Below are 16,493 nucleotides of genomic sequence, written 5' to 3' on the forward strand. Positions count from 1 at the left end.
TTTATCAAGGGCTAAAAATGTGTATTCAAGAAGGCTTTAAACAGGTAGAGGAGTCATTGCTGCTTTGAGCAAAAAGGAACTAGGCTTCAGTGTGGAGGGTGGAGTTTTTGATGATATTAGATTTATTGCGGCAGCCTTTGACTTTGTCTCGTGGAAGAAGGTGCCTAGAGAAGGGAACATGGCAACTTACACTTCGGCTAAAGAAGTAATTGCAGCTGGACAGGATAGATTTTGAAAGCAAGCACGTCCACCATGGCTTTATGAGGTCTTAGTAGCTGATTGTATAAATTGGTTCTAGGGGGATGGTACTCTTTTTTACTTGCTTTGATCAAGCAGAGTTTTTAGCGAGGTCAATGTTTTAAAACGTTAAAGCGTAACCGAGGCGTTTTCGGGAAAACCTCAATAAGGCGTAAGCCTTGAGGCATAAAGCGTTAGCCTTATATTATAAAAATATAGGGCAATGATATAGGGCCTCAATGAAGCCTAAGATTTGTGGCCTCAAATCCTAGGTGTCATGCCATATAAGTAAATAAAAATTTATTTTCAATTCCATATAATATATCTTGCCACATCATACTATTTCAACACCAACTTTACCCTTTTACATTTCCTTTTAGATGTTAATTAGGGGGTGAATCAATTACATTAATGAATTTAATTAGGTGACAAAAAAAAATATCAGCTATTAATTATATATTAATTTAAGAGATATGTCTACAGATTCTTTGATCAATATTTTTCTTCATTTAATTAAATTATTTCCTTTAATTTTTCTTCCCAAATGGCATTAATATATTGAATTATGTGTCAAGAAATAGACGTTAACTTTTCTTTCCAAATATTGATTAATTTCATCCACAAAAATATAGCATTAGTTAATTGAATTTGAGAAATACGTATGTCTAAATTAAGAGGTACGAACAAATTACACGTTAGCAGCCATTAATTAACATCTGCAATCTAAATATAAGGGAAAGACAAACAAAAAATAATAAATTCAGATTTAACGTTTAAACCCTAGCTACATAAAGAGAAAACAATGAACAAAAGAATAAATACAATCATATGAATATGTATTTTTCACCTTATATTTTCAAAATTTGCAGGAACCTAACAAAAGTTGAATTCATATACATGTGTTATACAAATCTATTAATCGAATGTACGTGCAAATCTATTAACTGAGTTCCATGAAATTTTTTCTACTCTTGATTGAAGAAAAAAAATTGTTGTTTAAATCTAAGCATGAGTGTAATGAAAAAAAAAATGAAAGAAAGCCAAATTTTTTTTTAGAAGAAAGCCAAAATAATTTAGAGTCATTAGATTTTTGAAGGATAAGATGGTCTTTTTCTCAATAATGACATGGCATGATTTGACAAATAGGTGATTTGTGTAGATGACATGGCATGACACCTAAAATTGAGGCCACAAATCTTAGGCCTCATTGAGGCCACAAATCATTTTCCAAAAATATACTAGCCCCTTAACATGTGCTCCGCATATGTCAATTGGCTTTTATTTGTTTTTATTTTTAATTAAAAAAATTACTACAATTTCTCTTCTAATTTTGGGGAAGCTTCTCCTTTTTTCATGGGAGGTATTGCAATTTTTTCAAATATAATATAGTTTATTGACTATCTTATCCTCATATAGAAATAATTTATTGATTAATATTTACAGTATGTGAGGGCATATATGGTACTTCAAAAATTTAACCATTCCCTCAAGAATTGGCTTAATTATATAAGATGTATGTAATTATAAGTTAAACATATAGAATAAGGCTTCTTTTTTTTTTTTTTTTTTGAAAGGAAGGTTTTTTTTTTAATAGGAATTGATTGCATTAGTAATCAAGCCATGAAAACAAATCAGAGTCTAACAGAACTTACATAAGAAATCCCGGGACAAACCGGGTAACCTATCTAAGCCACAACTAAACTCATTAAAGTCTAAAGGGACGCTCGCTGAACAGCAAGCCTAATCTATGCAAGAATAATCTTGCTCTCTAAGGAAAAATATTCATCTAGTCTAATCTGGCAAGCACGCAATTGTGGTACAAATATCAACTAGAAACGTCTTAGAAAAGCTTATAGAAATTACCCCTACTTCAAAAGGCTTGAGTCCAGAATGTCTAAAAGCTTTGAGAACTTACAAAAGTGCGAGTCCCTTCCCCATAGAGTTGGAACCAGCACCATATGCAGCCTCCTTCGTAGCCGACAACCTTGGCATCAGGTTGCTCCTTGGGCTCTTCTTGAGAGTTTGCAACATATAGCCCCCACTTTCATATTTGGGCCAAATAGGCCCAGTCCCTGCCTTCAGCCCAATCATCCTCGGCCCAAAAATCAGCTAAGTCAAACAAACGGTCGACCCTAGTGCAAAACTAGGGTTTCCTGCCAATTTTTTCGGGCCGTCTTCTTGCCCACGACTCGCCGCCGCTCTGATCTCGAGCATACCAGTCCCAGCCACCGTCGGTGCTACAGAGTCTTGACTCAGCCCTCGTCCTGTTGTTGCAAGTCGCTGGAGACCTGCACCATCATAGCCCGAGTTAGGTTTGTTTCGCCTCGATGCCCCCACCGGTGCCTCCAACCTCTCAGATCGGATCCCCTACATCAAACAATTCTGTCTCACGACGCAGAGCTCCATCCAATCTGGCTGTTCATTGCCACCATGATTCGATGCTTGCACCCCAATCACGGCACCTCCTTCGTCAAAATTAGGAATAAACAAATTGAATCCGCCAAGGCCCGTCGTACACCATCGAGCCAAATTGCAGGGAGGCCACACCGAGATGGCACACGCCGTCCCACCATCAGCAGCCCAAGAGGCCAGGCACTTACCAGCATAACTACTCACCCTCAAGAATGGATATGCGATAAGGGAGGGGAGAGATCCGATCGAAAACAGAACCCGGTTTTGACAAAACATCCATAGAAAGATCATGGGAAGAAAGCCAACGCCAGAACGAGCCTGGCTTGTCATACGGGGACGGCCGAGAGCTCCATCGTCATGTTCAGCGCCTTCAGTCGGCACCGCTAGGGTTCCAGTTGTGCGAGACATTCTAGACTCCAATAAGATCAGGTATGTTGTTGTCTTCGTTTAGGGTTCTAATTTTGCATTTCAAAATATAGAATAAGGCTATTAAGAGTGAGTAAAAAAAAAAAATCCATTGTTAATTGTAACGTGTTAGTATTTTAGTGTGCCTCTAATTATATATAAGAGTTTTAAAAAAAAGTGGGAGATTGATAAATAAAGATAAACTTCAATAGTATTCATGAACCTTAGATAAACTTCATCTCTAGATTCACAACCATCCCCCTGCGACAATTCTATATCTCTCTTCATCTCCAAATTCACAACCATTAATCCCTCTGCGACAACCCTCTCTCCCACACACAGACATGTCTGCACCAAGATATCTTTAAAATCATGCATTGACGATAGCTATCAAAAGAAATGAACACACTCATTGCTTAAGGATCCAACAAATTATCACAACAGTACTGTTGCTTAATGTAAGTACGCTTCTCTCATGAACCTTATGTTTTTTTTTTTTCTTTTTTCCTTTTCTGGGCGTACACTTTTCACGCCTTCAGCTGTGCCTTACGCGCCTTTGGCGTCTTGATTAACGTCTTTGGTGCCTGGTTGCCTCAGCAGCAAAACACACTCAGTTTACCGTACGCCTCACGCCTTTTACGCCTCAAGAGGCGCGCCTTTTAAATCACTGAGCGAGGCCACCTTAACCCCAAAGGTTGTATTGACCATTTTATATTAGTGAAAGCTTATATTTGATTTTTAAAAAAAAGAAACTATATATTTTGATGGAGTGACATCAGCACTAGCATGGACATGGTAGAGTAACTCAGTGACACATCTGTTATTTTCTATTTTGCTGAAAAGTTATAATATAAACAACCCAACCTACTACATATTATAATATCACAACCCATGATCGATTGATCGATCATTTTTACTTAGTAACTTAGATTATATAGTAAACAATTTTTTTACCCATAAACTTTATGAGATAAACGAGGTTTGATGAGAACTTCAAGTGGAGTAGCTTTGACGTTTGTGAGCCCAAAACTCTCGGTCATATCAATTGGTGCATTACCAGAGAGAGTTGAAACTTGGAATGCATGTAGGAAGCTGGCCAATGTAAATTGCACCATTTGAATGCCAAAATCTAGTCCAGGGCATGCTCTTCTTCCACTTCCAAACGGAATTAACTCAAAATGTTGACCCCTAACATCGACATCTTTATGGGTGGTTAGAAATCTCTCCGGCTTGAACCCTAGTGGGTCATCGGGCCATGTTTTTGGGTTAGTTTGGATCTTCCATAGGTTTGTGATCAACCGGGTACCCTTTGGGACATAGTAGCCACCTATGGTGCTGTCCTGGTTGAATTCACGTGGACCCGATAGTGGTGCTGCCGGGTATAACCGAAGCGTCTCTTTCACTATGGCTTGGATATAGACCAGTTTGCTCATATCTGACTCACTCACAAATCTCCCTCTTCCTATCTCGGCGTCTAGTTCATCTTGGGCTCTTTTCAACTTGTGAGGGTTGTTTAACAGTAATGCTATTGCCCATGTTAAAGTTACCATGGTGGTATCGCTACCTCCTGCAATCATAGTCTGAGCAAAACACAAAGAGGTTATTGAATAGAAAAGATGTAAATGAAAAATGTTAAAACTTTGAGTGCATATATAGTTGCATAGTAGTAAGTACCAAGCTTGTGGCTTTGTTGATGGTATCTGCATCAAAACTGCCAAGGTCTACACCTTCAAGTATCGAAATCATGATGTCTATGAAGTCTTGCTCCCCTTTACAATTATGAGTATCATCGCCTTCTAGTATTCTCTTTTGCTTATGCTCTTCCACCCATTTTCCAACAATGGCGTCCAATTCTTTTCCCGTTTTCTTCATGGCTTTCTCATGTCCACCTAAATCCAACCATCGAAGATGAGGAATCACATCGCCGACCAATAACATCCCCACAAAGTTAAAGAACTCCTTCACTGCCTTCTGGACTCGATGTGCTTCATTCTTCTCTTCCTCGTCGATAGCAATAGAGTAACGTTTTCCAGCCACTATCCTGAGAATCACGTTTAGAGTGAGGTCCCCGAACCATTGTTTTAACTCCACCAACACTTGGTCACTGTCCGAGCCCTTTTTTTCGTTTGCTCTACTGCTCCAAGTTTTGTACATATCTTTCAAAAAGGTGCTCACCTCTGAGACTCGAATTTGTTTGAGCAGCTCGAGTCGGCGCTTGGAAAGCAACTCTAAAATGGTAATCTTACGCATTTCTCGCCAGTATGGTCCGTAGGGTGCAAACCCAAACATTGCGTAGTTATAGCCAATGTGCTTTGCAGCTGCCATTTTCGGTCGGGAGGACAAGCACGTGTCTTTGATCGTAAAGCACTCCTTTGCCATCTCACTACTACTCACCACCAAAGATTGATGCACCCCGAGCCGGATGGTGAAAAGGGGTCCGTATTTGTCAGCCATGTTTCCCAAGGCTATGTGAAGAGGCTTGGTCGACCTTCCTAATAAGGGAAGGTGACCAAATAAAGGCCATGCACCCTTGGCTTCAGGAGCTGTTTTGCCCTTGGAAGCTCTCCAACCCCTTGAGATTAAACAAAAGGAAATGGTTATTATTGCGAGCAATCCAACCGTGATAGAATTCTTCAGGTAGGGAATGAGAAAATCCATTACAACTTATACATATAATTATAGATTGCTAGCTAGCTAGGGTGGAAAGATGTGGGCAGCTTTGGTCTTGTGTGACCAAACTTTGCTCCTTCACAAACCCACAACTTAGCACCAGTAAGATAATGGATAACCACTAAGATATCCATCACATTTATAGCACTAGTAAGATATATGGATAACCACTTCGATATCCATCACATTTACATTTATAGCACTAGTAACCACTAAGATATCCATCACATTTATAGCACTAGTAAGATATATGGATAACCACTAAGATACATGGATAACCACTGTACGTGGCACATGCAGCCGTACATGGCCAAAACTGAACTATCTAGAATTTTCATTTACATGCCAAGTTTGGATACGAATGGTGAATAACCACTGTACGTGGCACGTACAGCCGTACATGGCCAAAACTGAACTATCTAGAATTTTCATTTACGTGCCAAGTTTGGATACGAATGGTGAATTATTGGTCATGGTGCTGGAGCCATAGATGATAAATCTCTTCAAGAAATCATGCATTTGAGTTGGCTCGATGCATGTACTTGTGGCACATACAGTCCTACATGGCCAAAACTGAACTCTCCAGAATTTTCAATTACGTGCCAAGTTTGAATACGAATGGTCATCTAGTATTTACTCAAACGATGCTTTTATATGCACTGGCAATAGTGCCCGCGCTTCGTGAAAATTGTAACGATAATTGTTTTCCATAAATTTGAAATGGGAGTTTTCATTATTGCAGTTTGTTACAGTTGGTGGTGGAACATTTTTGAGAAGCATGCAGAATCTGGTTGTAACTTGAGTTACTAAGTTCCAAATGTTATACAACATTCTAATTTTGGATCCTAAGACCCGGATAATTGAGCCTTCGTTTTTGGAAGCTTTGTTGATTTCTTCAGGATGATCCGCATAATACTTGATGCTTTTTCAGCTTCGGTCTAAAACATTGACATCAAAAAGCATATTAATAGAAAAATTGCTTGACTAAATACGACAGTATTTCCATATTAGATAACAATATCCACAAAGACCTTTTGATGGAGTAACCAAAAATTTGATGAACCTGTCTCAGTTTTAAAATGCATTTAGAAAAACAGTAATCTATTATACAGAATAGGTCCACTGCAGTAGTAAAAATCATAAGCAATCCAGTTTCAAGTTAAAAACCATATCAAGAAAGATATGCAGTCCACACTATATGAAGGAAAATAATAATAATAATAATAATAATAATAATAATAATAATAACAACAACAACAACAACAACAACAATAACAATAATTAGCTGGAGTAACTTCGTGTAGCAGACAGACAGAGAAAACTCAGGAGGACTAAACTCAGGTTGACCAACATCAGTACTCAAGTGCAACTTTTTCATACCTGTGAAGGAAAAGTTGGAAAGTTCATAGAAATAATGTATCTATAGCAGATGTTATTAGTATATTGTTAGTGAAACAACATATAAGATTACCAAATTGGATTAGCTATATCTGTGTAATGTAATAGATAAAGCATGACTATCAGCAAAACATGTAATAGCATTAGAACAAAAACCAACATTGCTTTAGTGATTAGTTGATGGCAGAAACAAAGAGAAAGCTCTTTACTGATGTCAAAGTCTGAAATATCGTAAAACATGGAACCATAGCCTAGTTTTAGACAATGCATTGAAACATGAACAGAGAAAATATATAAAGAAGAGCGTAATCTGTGCTTCATTTCTTGATTTATATAAAATAGCATTATACCAATTATTTTGATTAATCTGTTCGAACTTAGAACATAATGAATTATCATTTAATTAGATCCTTCGCAGATGAAGCAACAATCTGATCTATTATCATTCAATTTTGTGCACAATATCAGAAAGCTTGATATCGATATCAATGGAAAATGGGAAGCGTGGACAGTTTTGCTTATATATTAAACACAAATGCTAGTGTAAATAGCTGGAAAATATGAGATTGAGCATAAGATAAACATACTCATGTATAAGTCCATTCAAATTCTGTAGTTTTATGAAACAGAAACTAAATAGATGTGGGAGCATTGATTTAGTTATCAACCAAGATTCAGAAAGCAGAGACATCTATTTCAATAGGAGACCGCTCCAAAAAGCTGTATTCGAACACATCAACACTAAAGTAAAGAGTATATGCAGAACAAAAGTGCTTAGCATAAATAACGCAAACATTTTCAAATAAAAACAAACTGTCGTGTAGTGAATAACTTCTAAACAAACATCATCAAACTGAGTTATTATTTAATGGTATGTAAATATAAGTGGAAACCAGATGAAATAAAATTGAATATTTTAATTACCTTTTAATTAAAATCAAGAAGATGAAATGCATACTGCGGAATTGGAGGCAACGTATGTTCCACTGGTTCGAATTTCGTTGACTCTTTGAAATACAGCTGAGCATCATGATCTACAACTTTGTATTTGGATACGTGTCTCCGTTTGGAGAAATGGGTGATGTCATAGATCTGTCCTTGTTCCATCATGACAACACATAAGGATAATCAGATTCATCAATTATAGCATGAATCGTATTTCCCTGTGTTCAATTAAATTGAAGGATCAGTCATAAGGTTGATGATTCAAATGTATTTCAAATTGAATTGATTTTAAACAATTTGTAAAAAAGTTACCTCTTTATCAACTAACACATAATGGAGACCATTGTACATCTCATTGTTGTACTTCCTTGGTCCCCAGATTCTGAAAACACGAATCTTGATTTGAAAAGCTCTTATTTCACATATTAATGTGCGTCTGATCATCTCTGGAAACTGAATGTAGGAAAAAGAATGTAAATATAATTAACTGGAAGTGATCAAAGTGGAAGAATATACAAAAGAATCAATCAACGGACATTTGAGCTGTAAACATTGTAATAGCAAATTGTAATAATAGCTACTTTAGCTAAAACAACCCCGAAGATGATCCATTCAGAAAACACAACAAATATATCATACTGCCATGTACTAAAAGGATAGCTCAGAAAGACAAATTTAAACCGATAAATAGATCACCAGAAACTTCTGAACATAAACTACACATAAAAATTAACTCTGAAAGTTAAAAACCACTACAACAGTAATATCTGCTTAAGAGTGTCTAAAGTCTTTTGGAAGTTTCTGTTAGTGTGGTTTTCTGTCAAATCACTTCAAGAGTACTGTTCAATCAAACCTCAATTTTCAAGACAAATTGACTAACCACTCAGAACCCAGTTTTTACTTTTTTTTTTTTTTTGTACAATCCAAAACTGAAAGACTTGAATGAATTTCATATATGAGAACAAATCAAACACACGATTGATGAAGAACAATTCACTATAAACAAACTCTCACATCAACAGAAACTTACAACCTTATCAGTCACCATTACTTTAGAATTCAAAATGACTATAACAGAGATCGTACAAATAGTGTTGTTAAATAAAAGGAAAGAAACAGACAAAGGAGAACAAATATACACAACTGTTGAATGAAGGTGTTAATTTGAACTGCATAATAACTAAAAATGAAGACTTTATATATAAATTGTTCATGTATAAAGAGGAAAGTAAACTGCTGACCAAGAAAAACGATTGTTCTATAATTTTTTATATTCACGTATTGTTCTATAATTTTTTATATTCACGTATCAAAGACCAATAGGAATATTTTTCATGAGTATTCAGAAGTTATCATGATTAGTTTACAAAAATAGGAACTGGATAATATGAAGATAAAGACAATTGATATAGAAGTTAGTAATTGATTGGAAATGATGAAAATTGATAGCTATACCTTGAAATAGCAGCAGTGACTTATCCAGATATGAAATCGGGGAACAAATAGAATCTGCATAAGAGAAACTGAGAAAGTTTGATGTTAGATGGAAAGTGCTATGTAAAAATTGACGCAAAAGTAAACTAAAGAGCTTTTCATTAAAGATTGAAAAATCTTTTACCTATTTTCCACAGAAGTTTGTACTGTCAACTGAGGAACAGATTCTAACTGTGGGAGCTGTTGAGAAGTAAGAAGCAAATGTTATCATGAAGACAACAATTAGATTCGGACTGTTTTCCTTAAACAAAGAAACAAATAAAAGACTTTTGATACCTCTTACCATAAAACACAGAAAAAACACACGTAAAACATAGAAACCCAAATAAATAAAAACTTATCCACATCAAAAACCATCAATTCAACTAACCAAGAACGCAAGATTTACTGACTTTGATCTTTCTTTTAAGCACAAACACCTCTAAAACATAGAAACTTAAATAACTTAAAACCTAACCAAAACAGAAACCGCTAATTAAAATACCCACCTTCAACAGACAAAGGAACAGCGCCGAAACAATCAGTTGCACACTTTTTCGCATCAAACCTGCAAAAGGCAAACAGAACAACAATGAAATTCTCAAATCAATCGCAAAGTCAAGCATGTAATCATACAAAATCACATATATATAAATCAAATAGAACACCTACTTGAAAGAAAAATTTCAGATTTACCAACTAAAACCCCCATCCATCTCCAATCTCAATCAAAATTCGAGCTCATCTCAATCAAAGATCCCCAAAGATTCAAACTTTCACACACATCATAAGCAATAGCCAAGAAAACTAAAACCCACAACGCTTTTCAACAAAGAAAACAAAGGGTTTTCAACCGAATCAAGACCCACAACCGAAAACGGTGACGAATGAAAACTTACCAAGTGAGTTCCGATTTTCTTGATGCTTAAACTATAGCTTGAAGGGTTGAAGCAGTTGTGAACACTCTTGCTGTGTGGTAAGAAGAGTGAGTTTGAAGGTAGGATTTTGTTGTTCCTGACTGAAATAGGCCAGCCTGTGGAGACAACACCCGACCTGAAATTGAAATCTCCAATGAAGAAACGGCTGAAGAAGGTGGCGTTGGAGGAAGAGCCGCAGTTGAGGAGCCAGTCGTCTGAGAGAGTGAAGGAGGCGGTTTAGGAAGCAGGAGGAAGGAAAGAGTTCTGGAGGCTTCTGGAGGAACCGAGGAGGAGAGAGTAAAAAAATAGCTAAGTGGCAGAGGCGTGAAAAAAATCCAAATGAGGGCATAATAGTCTTTTCTCCTCTGAATAAACAGTAACGCGGAATGAACAGTGAACTCATCTTTTATATATAGTATAATTAGAAATTGTGCCCGCACTTTCCCAAAGATTTTAGAGCTAACACAATATTATTTAAGGATTAAATTCAAAAGCATACAAAATATAGTTGACACGATCGTTATATTAACAACTATGAACATTCCATGTCCGAGTTGCAGATTAATGCTAAGAAACCAAAACATTTAATAAAGACGGTAAATTATATACCTATCATAGATAAATTTTATTAGCCATCAGAGATAGATAAAGTCCTTCATAGATAAAGTCCTCAACAGTGAAAGGACTTTATCCCACATTGGCTCAGCTAATTACATACCTATCATAGATAAATTTTATTAGCTCATCAGTAGCCACTAAAGCTGGCTCAGCTAATTTGATGGCTTTGTGCAGATATTTCAAATGGCTATATTTTGGTTCTCTTGGTAGTCCTGGAATAAATAGGAAAAAGCGTGTGTTAGGTAAGGAATAGACTTCATGTAAGATGATGTTATAATGTGTAAAGCAAGGGTTATGAGCCAAAATTTACAAAGAACCTGGTCAAGATGCTAATCCCCTATTTGCATACCACATTCATCTAGAGATGCATCATAGTCATAGCTAGTTATAATGAAGGGACCGCCAGCAGTTCGGCCAAAATTTGTTCCTCCATGGTATTGTAACAAAATCAGAGTAAAAGATGGTTAAATAAGATAATTTTACGAACATCAGTAAAGATAAAATTAGCTGTTTGATATAAAGGAGGAGAACAAGTACCATGTAGTAGTTGGCAAAAGAACCACCATTTTGTATAAACCTTGCAACTGAAAATGCCAAGTCCTGTGCAGGTCTAGTAGGAACTGGCCCAGCAAATTCTGTATACCTGTAAAGTTTACATAAAGAGTCAGAATTAGAAAGAGAAAAAGAAGGAATATTCATTTCGTTTAATGCATATAGTAATCTGATATCTGCCCTTACTCTAATCTCTAAAAGACTCTCTCTCTCTCTCTCTCAAACCCAAAAAGCAGAGAGTCATGAGGAGGGCATGAGCTTTTTTTTTCCTAACTTTTGTCATTAAAAGAGAGATGGTGATGATAGTGACAGTAATTTTGGTAGGAAAGGGACATTACCACTTACCACATCCCCAATTTATTTAACACTTAGAATTACCAATTACCAAAAGTACACTGATTCCTGGGACCTGAGAACTAATCAAATAGATGAAAATGCATACACATTTATGTTATTGTGGTACAAATTTTTGAAGGGCGAAACACTGTGAGATGGTAAAAGAGAGCTCACTAACATTATGAGTGCTACTGTGACTACCTTCCCTCCTGCTAAAGGTAACTAATACAGTTTCGTTGATCATCTGCTCTCTCATGTTCATTATACACATATATACTTTTCTTCTTTGCTGGGATGGGGGTACATATTTTTTGAGAATCTTAAACAAAATGCAAGCATAAGTACCATCGTTGTACATAAATGAACAAAAATCTCAATGTTGGCTAAAAAGTGAAGATACCTAACCATTAATTCAATTGAAAACCTGAGACCAGAATTGATCCATGAAAATGACAGATTGAGCAATGTTCTTACCTGTTTTCAAATTATAACTTGGTTATCACAAAGTTCCTCTGACCAAATCCAAACAGTCCAAGAAACACAACAGAAGCTGCATTAGAAAAGAATCATAGTTTAGTAAATGATAACAAACATAAATCAGATTAAAAACTAGACCTTTTTTTATTTCTTTTAGTTTATTTTGTTGTGTTTAACAGTACCAAAAGAGTTTAGTTGTTGGAAGTATTCAAAAAGTAGAGCGAAAGCTACAGAATCGGACTAAATTTCATATATAAACGATTGAATTAAACTACGTTTAATTAAGAAAACAAAGAAACAACAGAGGTTTTTGTTTTCACACTGTTAAAGTTCAGAATTTAAGTAGTATCAAGGTAAGGACATTCAATCTGTTCTAAACAATGTTATCAATCGAAATCATGATATCTACCTTTTCCAACAAACAAAGATTGATTTGTCCTATTGACAATCATAAAATTAATGTATGCAAGAAATAATTATTAATGTATAGCAAATACATTAAATATGAATCTGATATTATAGATCAAATAAAAATCACATGTAAGAAGGTGTAGAATAGTGTAACAAACTAAGAACAAATTTTATAAAAATCACATATAACCAAAAACAAATGAAATGAAAATCTATTCTTGAAGACTACTAAATTTGAAAAAGAAAAATACATATTTAATTACCTGATTAACCTAGACAGCAATGTGTCTGATTAACAATAGCCAAACAAACAAAGACACAAAGTTGTCTCCTTTTTGTTTGATCAATCAACGAGAAGGCACTTCCTGTTTACACCAAAGCAGCTTGATGACACAACAAAAGTATAGAAAGTTAGAAACTATTCATAAAGAAACAATACGACTTCTTTCATCATCACAGGAGAGAATAAACGAAGTAGTTTATTAAATATACTGTATAAGTTATCAACAGTTCACTCAAGCAAATCTATAGTTGATTCAAGTAAAAAAAAAAAAATGGATGTCCTCTTAGAGTATCCAACCGATTTCAGATTTGAGAAAAATTCCTTAAATTTTGAGGTTTAATACGATACATTCAACAACTGCTAAACATTTTGATCTTTCCATCAAAACAGAGTTATCACTTTTTCAATTTTCAAGAAATGTACTTGAATCTTTTGTGTATATATACGTAATAACAGTATCTATTTCATGACATATGAACTTGTTCTATGATCTAGTAGTGTTTAAGGACGATAACCTCTGAACTCATGAAATAGCAGCATCTTGATATTTTTCCTAGCAATCCAATATGAAACATAAAGTTACTATTTAATAACCTGATTAATTTAGACAGAAATGTGTTTGAAACGATTCCCAAATAAATAAAGACACAGAATTGTCTTTTTCTTCTTTGCTTAATCACCCAGAAGACACTTCCTGTTTACACTAAAGCAACTTGATCAGAGAACAAAGGCACAGAAACCATTCACAAAGAAACAAACTATATGACTTTATTCACCATGACTTTCTTAGACTGCCAATAAACAATAAAACCAAAACCTAAAATCTTATATCTTCACTTTCTTAAAACAACTAAGAACTTAACTCAGTTGTCCAACTGTGTAAAGGGTTTGGATCAAATCTCATCCAAGAAATCAAATCAATTTAGAGTGTATTCTTATTGATTCTACTAAACTGAAATGTCACCAAGTTTTCATAATGGTCAACGTTAATAATTTAAAACTTTGCTTGACAAATTGAGAAAGTATAAATCTGAAGAACTCAAAACAATCTATGAACTAAAGTATACATCCATAGAAACTAAGTGCCTAAAGTTTACATCAATCTGGAAAAAAAAAAAAAAAAAACATTGGAAGACAATTAGTTTTACTGGAAGATAATTGAATTATTGAAATTAAGAGTACAGGGCAGATGCTATAGATCAGTAGTGAAAAAGTTGAAATTGTGACAGATCAAAAGCATACCTTGAAGTTGCTGTAATTAACCACCTAGATGTGAAATTGCAGAGCAAACAGAATCTGTAGAAGATAAAAACTGGTATCAGTTCAAAACTGAGAACAATAGATAATCTAATAGAAGCCGTAAATACATAAAAACTAATAGAATAATAGGCAAAACAGAGTTTCATTAGAAATCAAGTTTCTTCTATTTGTTTCTACTGTAACTCTATTTTGTCAGATTAATAACAAAATTTCAGTTTCCCAATTCTTGAAAAACAAAAACAAATACTATCATAAGGAACAAAGTTTTCGAGATCAGAAAAAATAAGAAGTTGTTGTAAACATATGGTTTACATAGATGAAAAAATTGATCCATCTGGGTAGAAAGATAAAGGTAGATAAGATGGTAAACGAAATCAACTGATTTTATCAAAGCGAAATTTTACCAAGGTTCTGCCGATGTTGATTGCGATGGATAAGCCTGATATCGGCGAACGGTGGGTGTTGACCTTGATGGAGGCTTCTCGAGATGAAAAAGAGTTGGGAGACGTCGATTTTATAGCAAGGCAAGGTACTCAGGGCAAAAATGTAATCCTTGAGTTAATCCCTTCTGAATACTGTTTGCTTGCAATCCAGAATCATCTTGAGGCTTCATTTTCATTTTATCTGGACTCTGAAGGGGAGACAGTGGAGGAGAGCGAAAGAAGAAAACAGGTAGAAATGAATGGCAACGCAAAACCATCATTTCCGCCCCTTATGAACAGTAGCAATAGTACCCTCGGAACCGGCCTATATATATATATATATATATATATATATATATATAGTACAACAACTTCAGAATTAGATTCAACCAACACATGGACATTTTGAGACCAAGTAGGAGGCCCCAGAATTCAGCTTGCAGCACAGTACCACACCCGGAGTTAGCAAAGAACCCACACAACCAAGACCCAGAATGATCCCTTATAACTCCACCAGCACTAATCATACCTGCATGATTTCTAGCACCATCAACATTAAGTTTAATCCAATTCATTGGGGGTTTCTCCCAATGCAAACTCGCAGTAGTCCTTTGCGCAGAGGTCAGGCCACTGGTATTAGCAGTAGTCCATCTTTGGACATTATTATCTCCATCAGTCCAGCATGTGAGAGTTCAAAACTTCAAATAGAAGATTAAGAGACTACCAAAGTATCAATCATATGTACAAACATAAATCTTGAGTTTTCATGTCATTTAAGTCAAATTTTGAAGACCATACAGCTGTACTACCTGAGGCTCTTTATATTGAGGATTACAAGCAAAGAGTCTGCGTCTTACAAGAAAACTGAATCGTACAATAATATCTCTGAGAATATTTATAAGACTAACGCTATTACAACTCAGACAAGTAACTAGAATTTGGGCCAGACACACAAATTAGGTGTCCTTAAACAGTATGATATATATATATATATATATGTATGTATATATATTCATATTGTAGTTAAATAATTATCTAAAATGATTAAGATTCTGAAATGGTTATGACTTTTGATTAAAGGGGGTTGGAGATGTAAAATATGAATTAATAGTAATAACACTGGAGTGTCGAATTCTAAAATGGCTATGCCGCTATGGCTTTCAATTAAGGGGGTTGGAGATTCCTTTATCGGGATTACAAAATTGCTAGGCAATACTTCAGGAACCATTTAAAGTAGACAAAAAGCTTGATCTTTACTCCTTTGTAATGGCGCTTCTGAAAGAATGTATTGGACCTTATCACATATTTACTTAAGACAACAACTAGAGGATTAAGAGAAGCAATTGGTGCGGCATAGGACTCTAATTCTTGTAAAGATATCTTAGATGTTTCTGACAAGATATTCGATGGAAAACCGTTTGCTTATCTGATATATTAGTTGAGTATAGATATGGATGCAAAAGATGAGCAACCTAGTAAAACACAAACACTCTTATGGGAAGAGGACTGTGTTTTCTGCTCCTATATAAAGGCATAGTCCCTGCACTCTCTCTACACTGAGTTACAAGAGTCTTGCCCCATAGAGACAACCAAGATCCTGAGAGTAGTGCAGAAGATTGTTGCTTCAAGAAATCAAATGGCTTCAGGTCATTATCATATTAAACTCCAAACACCAGT

General features: G+C 35.4%; 1 protein-coding gene and 1 long non-coding RNA gene across 5 annotated transcripts; both read right to left on the minus strand.

Moving 5' to 3' along the window:
- Window positions 1-3,841: 3,841 nt before the first annotated feature.
- Window positions 3,842-5,923, minus strand: LOC112164994 (cytochrome P450 CYP82D47). The gene is made up of 2 exons (XM_024301372.2): window positions 4,729-5,923; window positions 3,842-4,634 (listed from the first exon to the last, which is right to left on the minus strand). Exons 1-2 carry the CDS (start codon window positions 5,710-5,712, stop codon window positions 4,005-4,007), a joined length of 1,614 nt encoding a protein of 537 aa, XP_024157140.1. The 5' UTR covers window positions 5,713-5,923; the 3' UTR covers window positions 3,842-4,004.
- Window positions 5,924-6,173: 250 nt separating this feature from the next.
- Window positions 6,174-14,954, minus strand: LOC112167195. Of its 4 annotated transcripts, XR_005800687.1 has the most exons (14): window positions 14,799-14,954; window positions 14,377-14,430; window positions 13,115-13,216; window positions 12,438-12,513; window positions 11,613-11,718; window positions 11,393-11,502; window positions 11,176-11,287; window positions 10,440-10,731; window positions 10,050-10,108; window positions 9,686-9,741; window positions 9,523-9,590; window positions 8,380-8,520; window positions 8,047-8,285; window positions 6,952-7,104 (listed from the first exon to the last, which is right to left on the minus strand). It is a non-coding gene; the product is annotated as an uncharacterized LOC112167195 (long non-coding RNA). The 4 variants fall into 4 exon arrangements; XR_005800688.1 differs by lacking the exon at window positions 6,952-7,104 and adding an exon at window positions 6,174-6,662 and having other exon boundaries at window positions 11,393-11,718; XR_005800689.1 differs by having other exon boundaries at window positions 6,949-7,104; window positions 11,425-11,718.
- Between the last annotated feature and the right edge of the window lie 1,539 nt (window positions 14,955-16,493).

This window comes from Rosa chinensis, chromosome 5 (genome assembly GCF_002994745.2).
Source record: "Rosa chinensis cultivar Old Blush chromosome 5, RchiOBHm-V2, whole genome shotgun sequence".
Lineage (NCBI taxonomy): Eukaryota > Viridiplantae > Streptophyta > Magnoliopsida > Rosales > Rosaceae > Rosa > Rosa chinensis.

What these genes read in the sequence shown, in the direction of transcription:
- LOC112164994 (XM_024301372.2), bottom strand. Translation starts at nt 5,712, where the DNA reads ATGGATTTTCTCATTCCCTACCTGAAGAATTCTATCACGGTTGGATTG. An exon ending in TCAACAAAGCCACAAGCTTG is followed by an intron (nt 4,635 to 4,728) that starts GTACTTACTACT and finishes TGTTTTGCTCAG; the next exon opens with ACTATGATTGCAGGAGGTAG.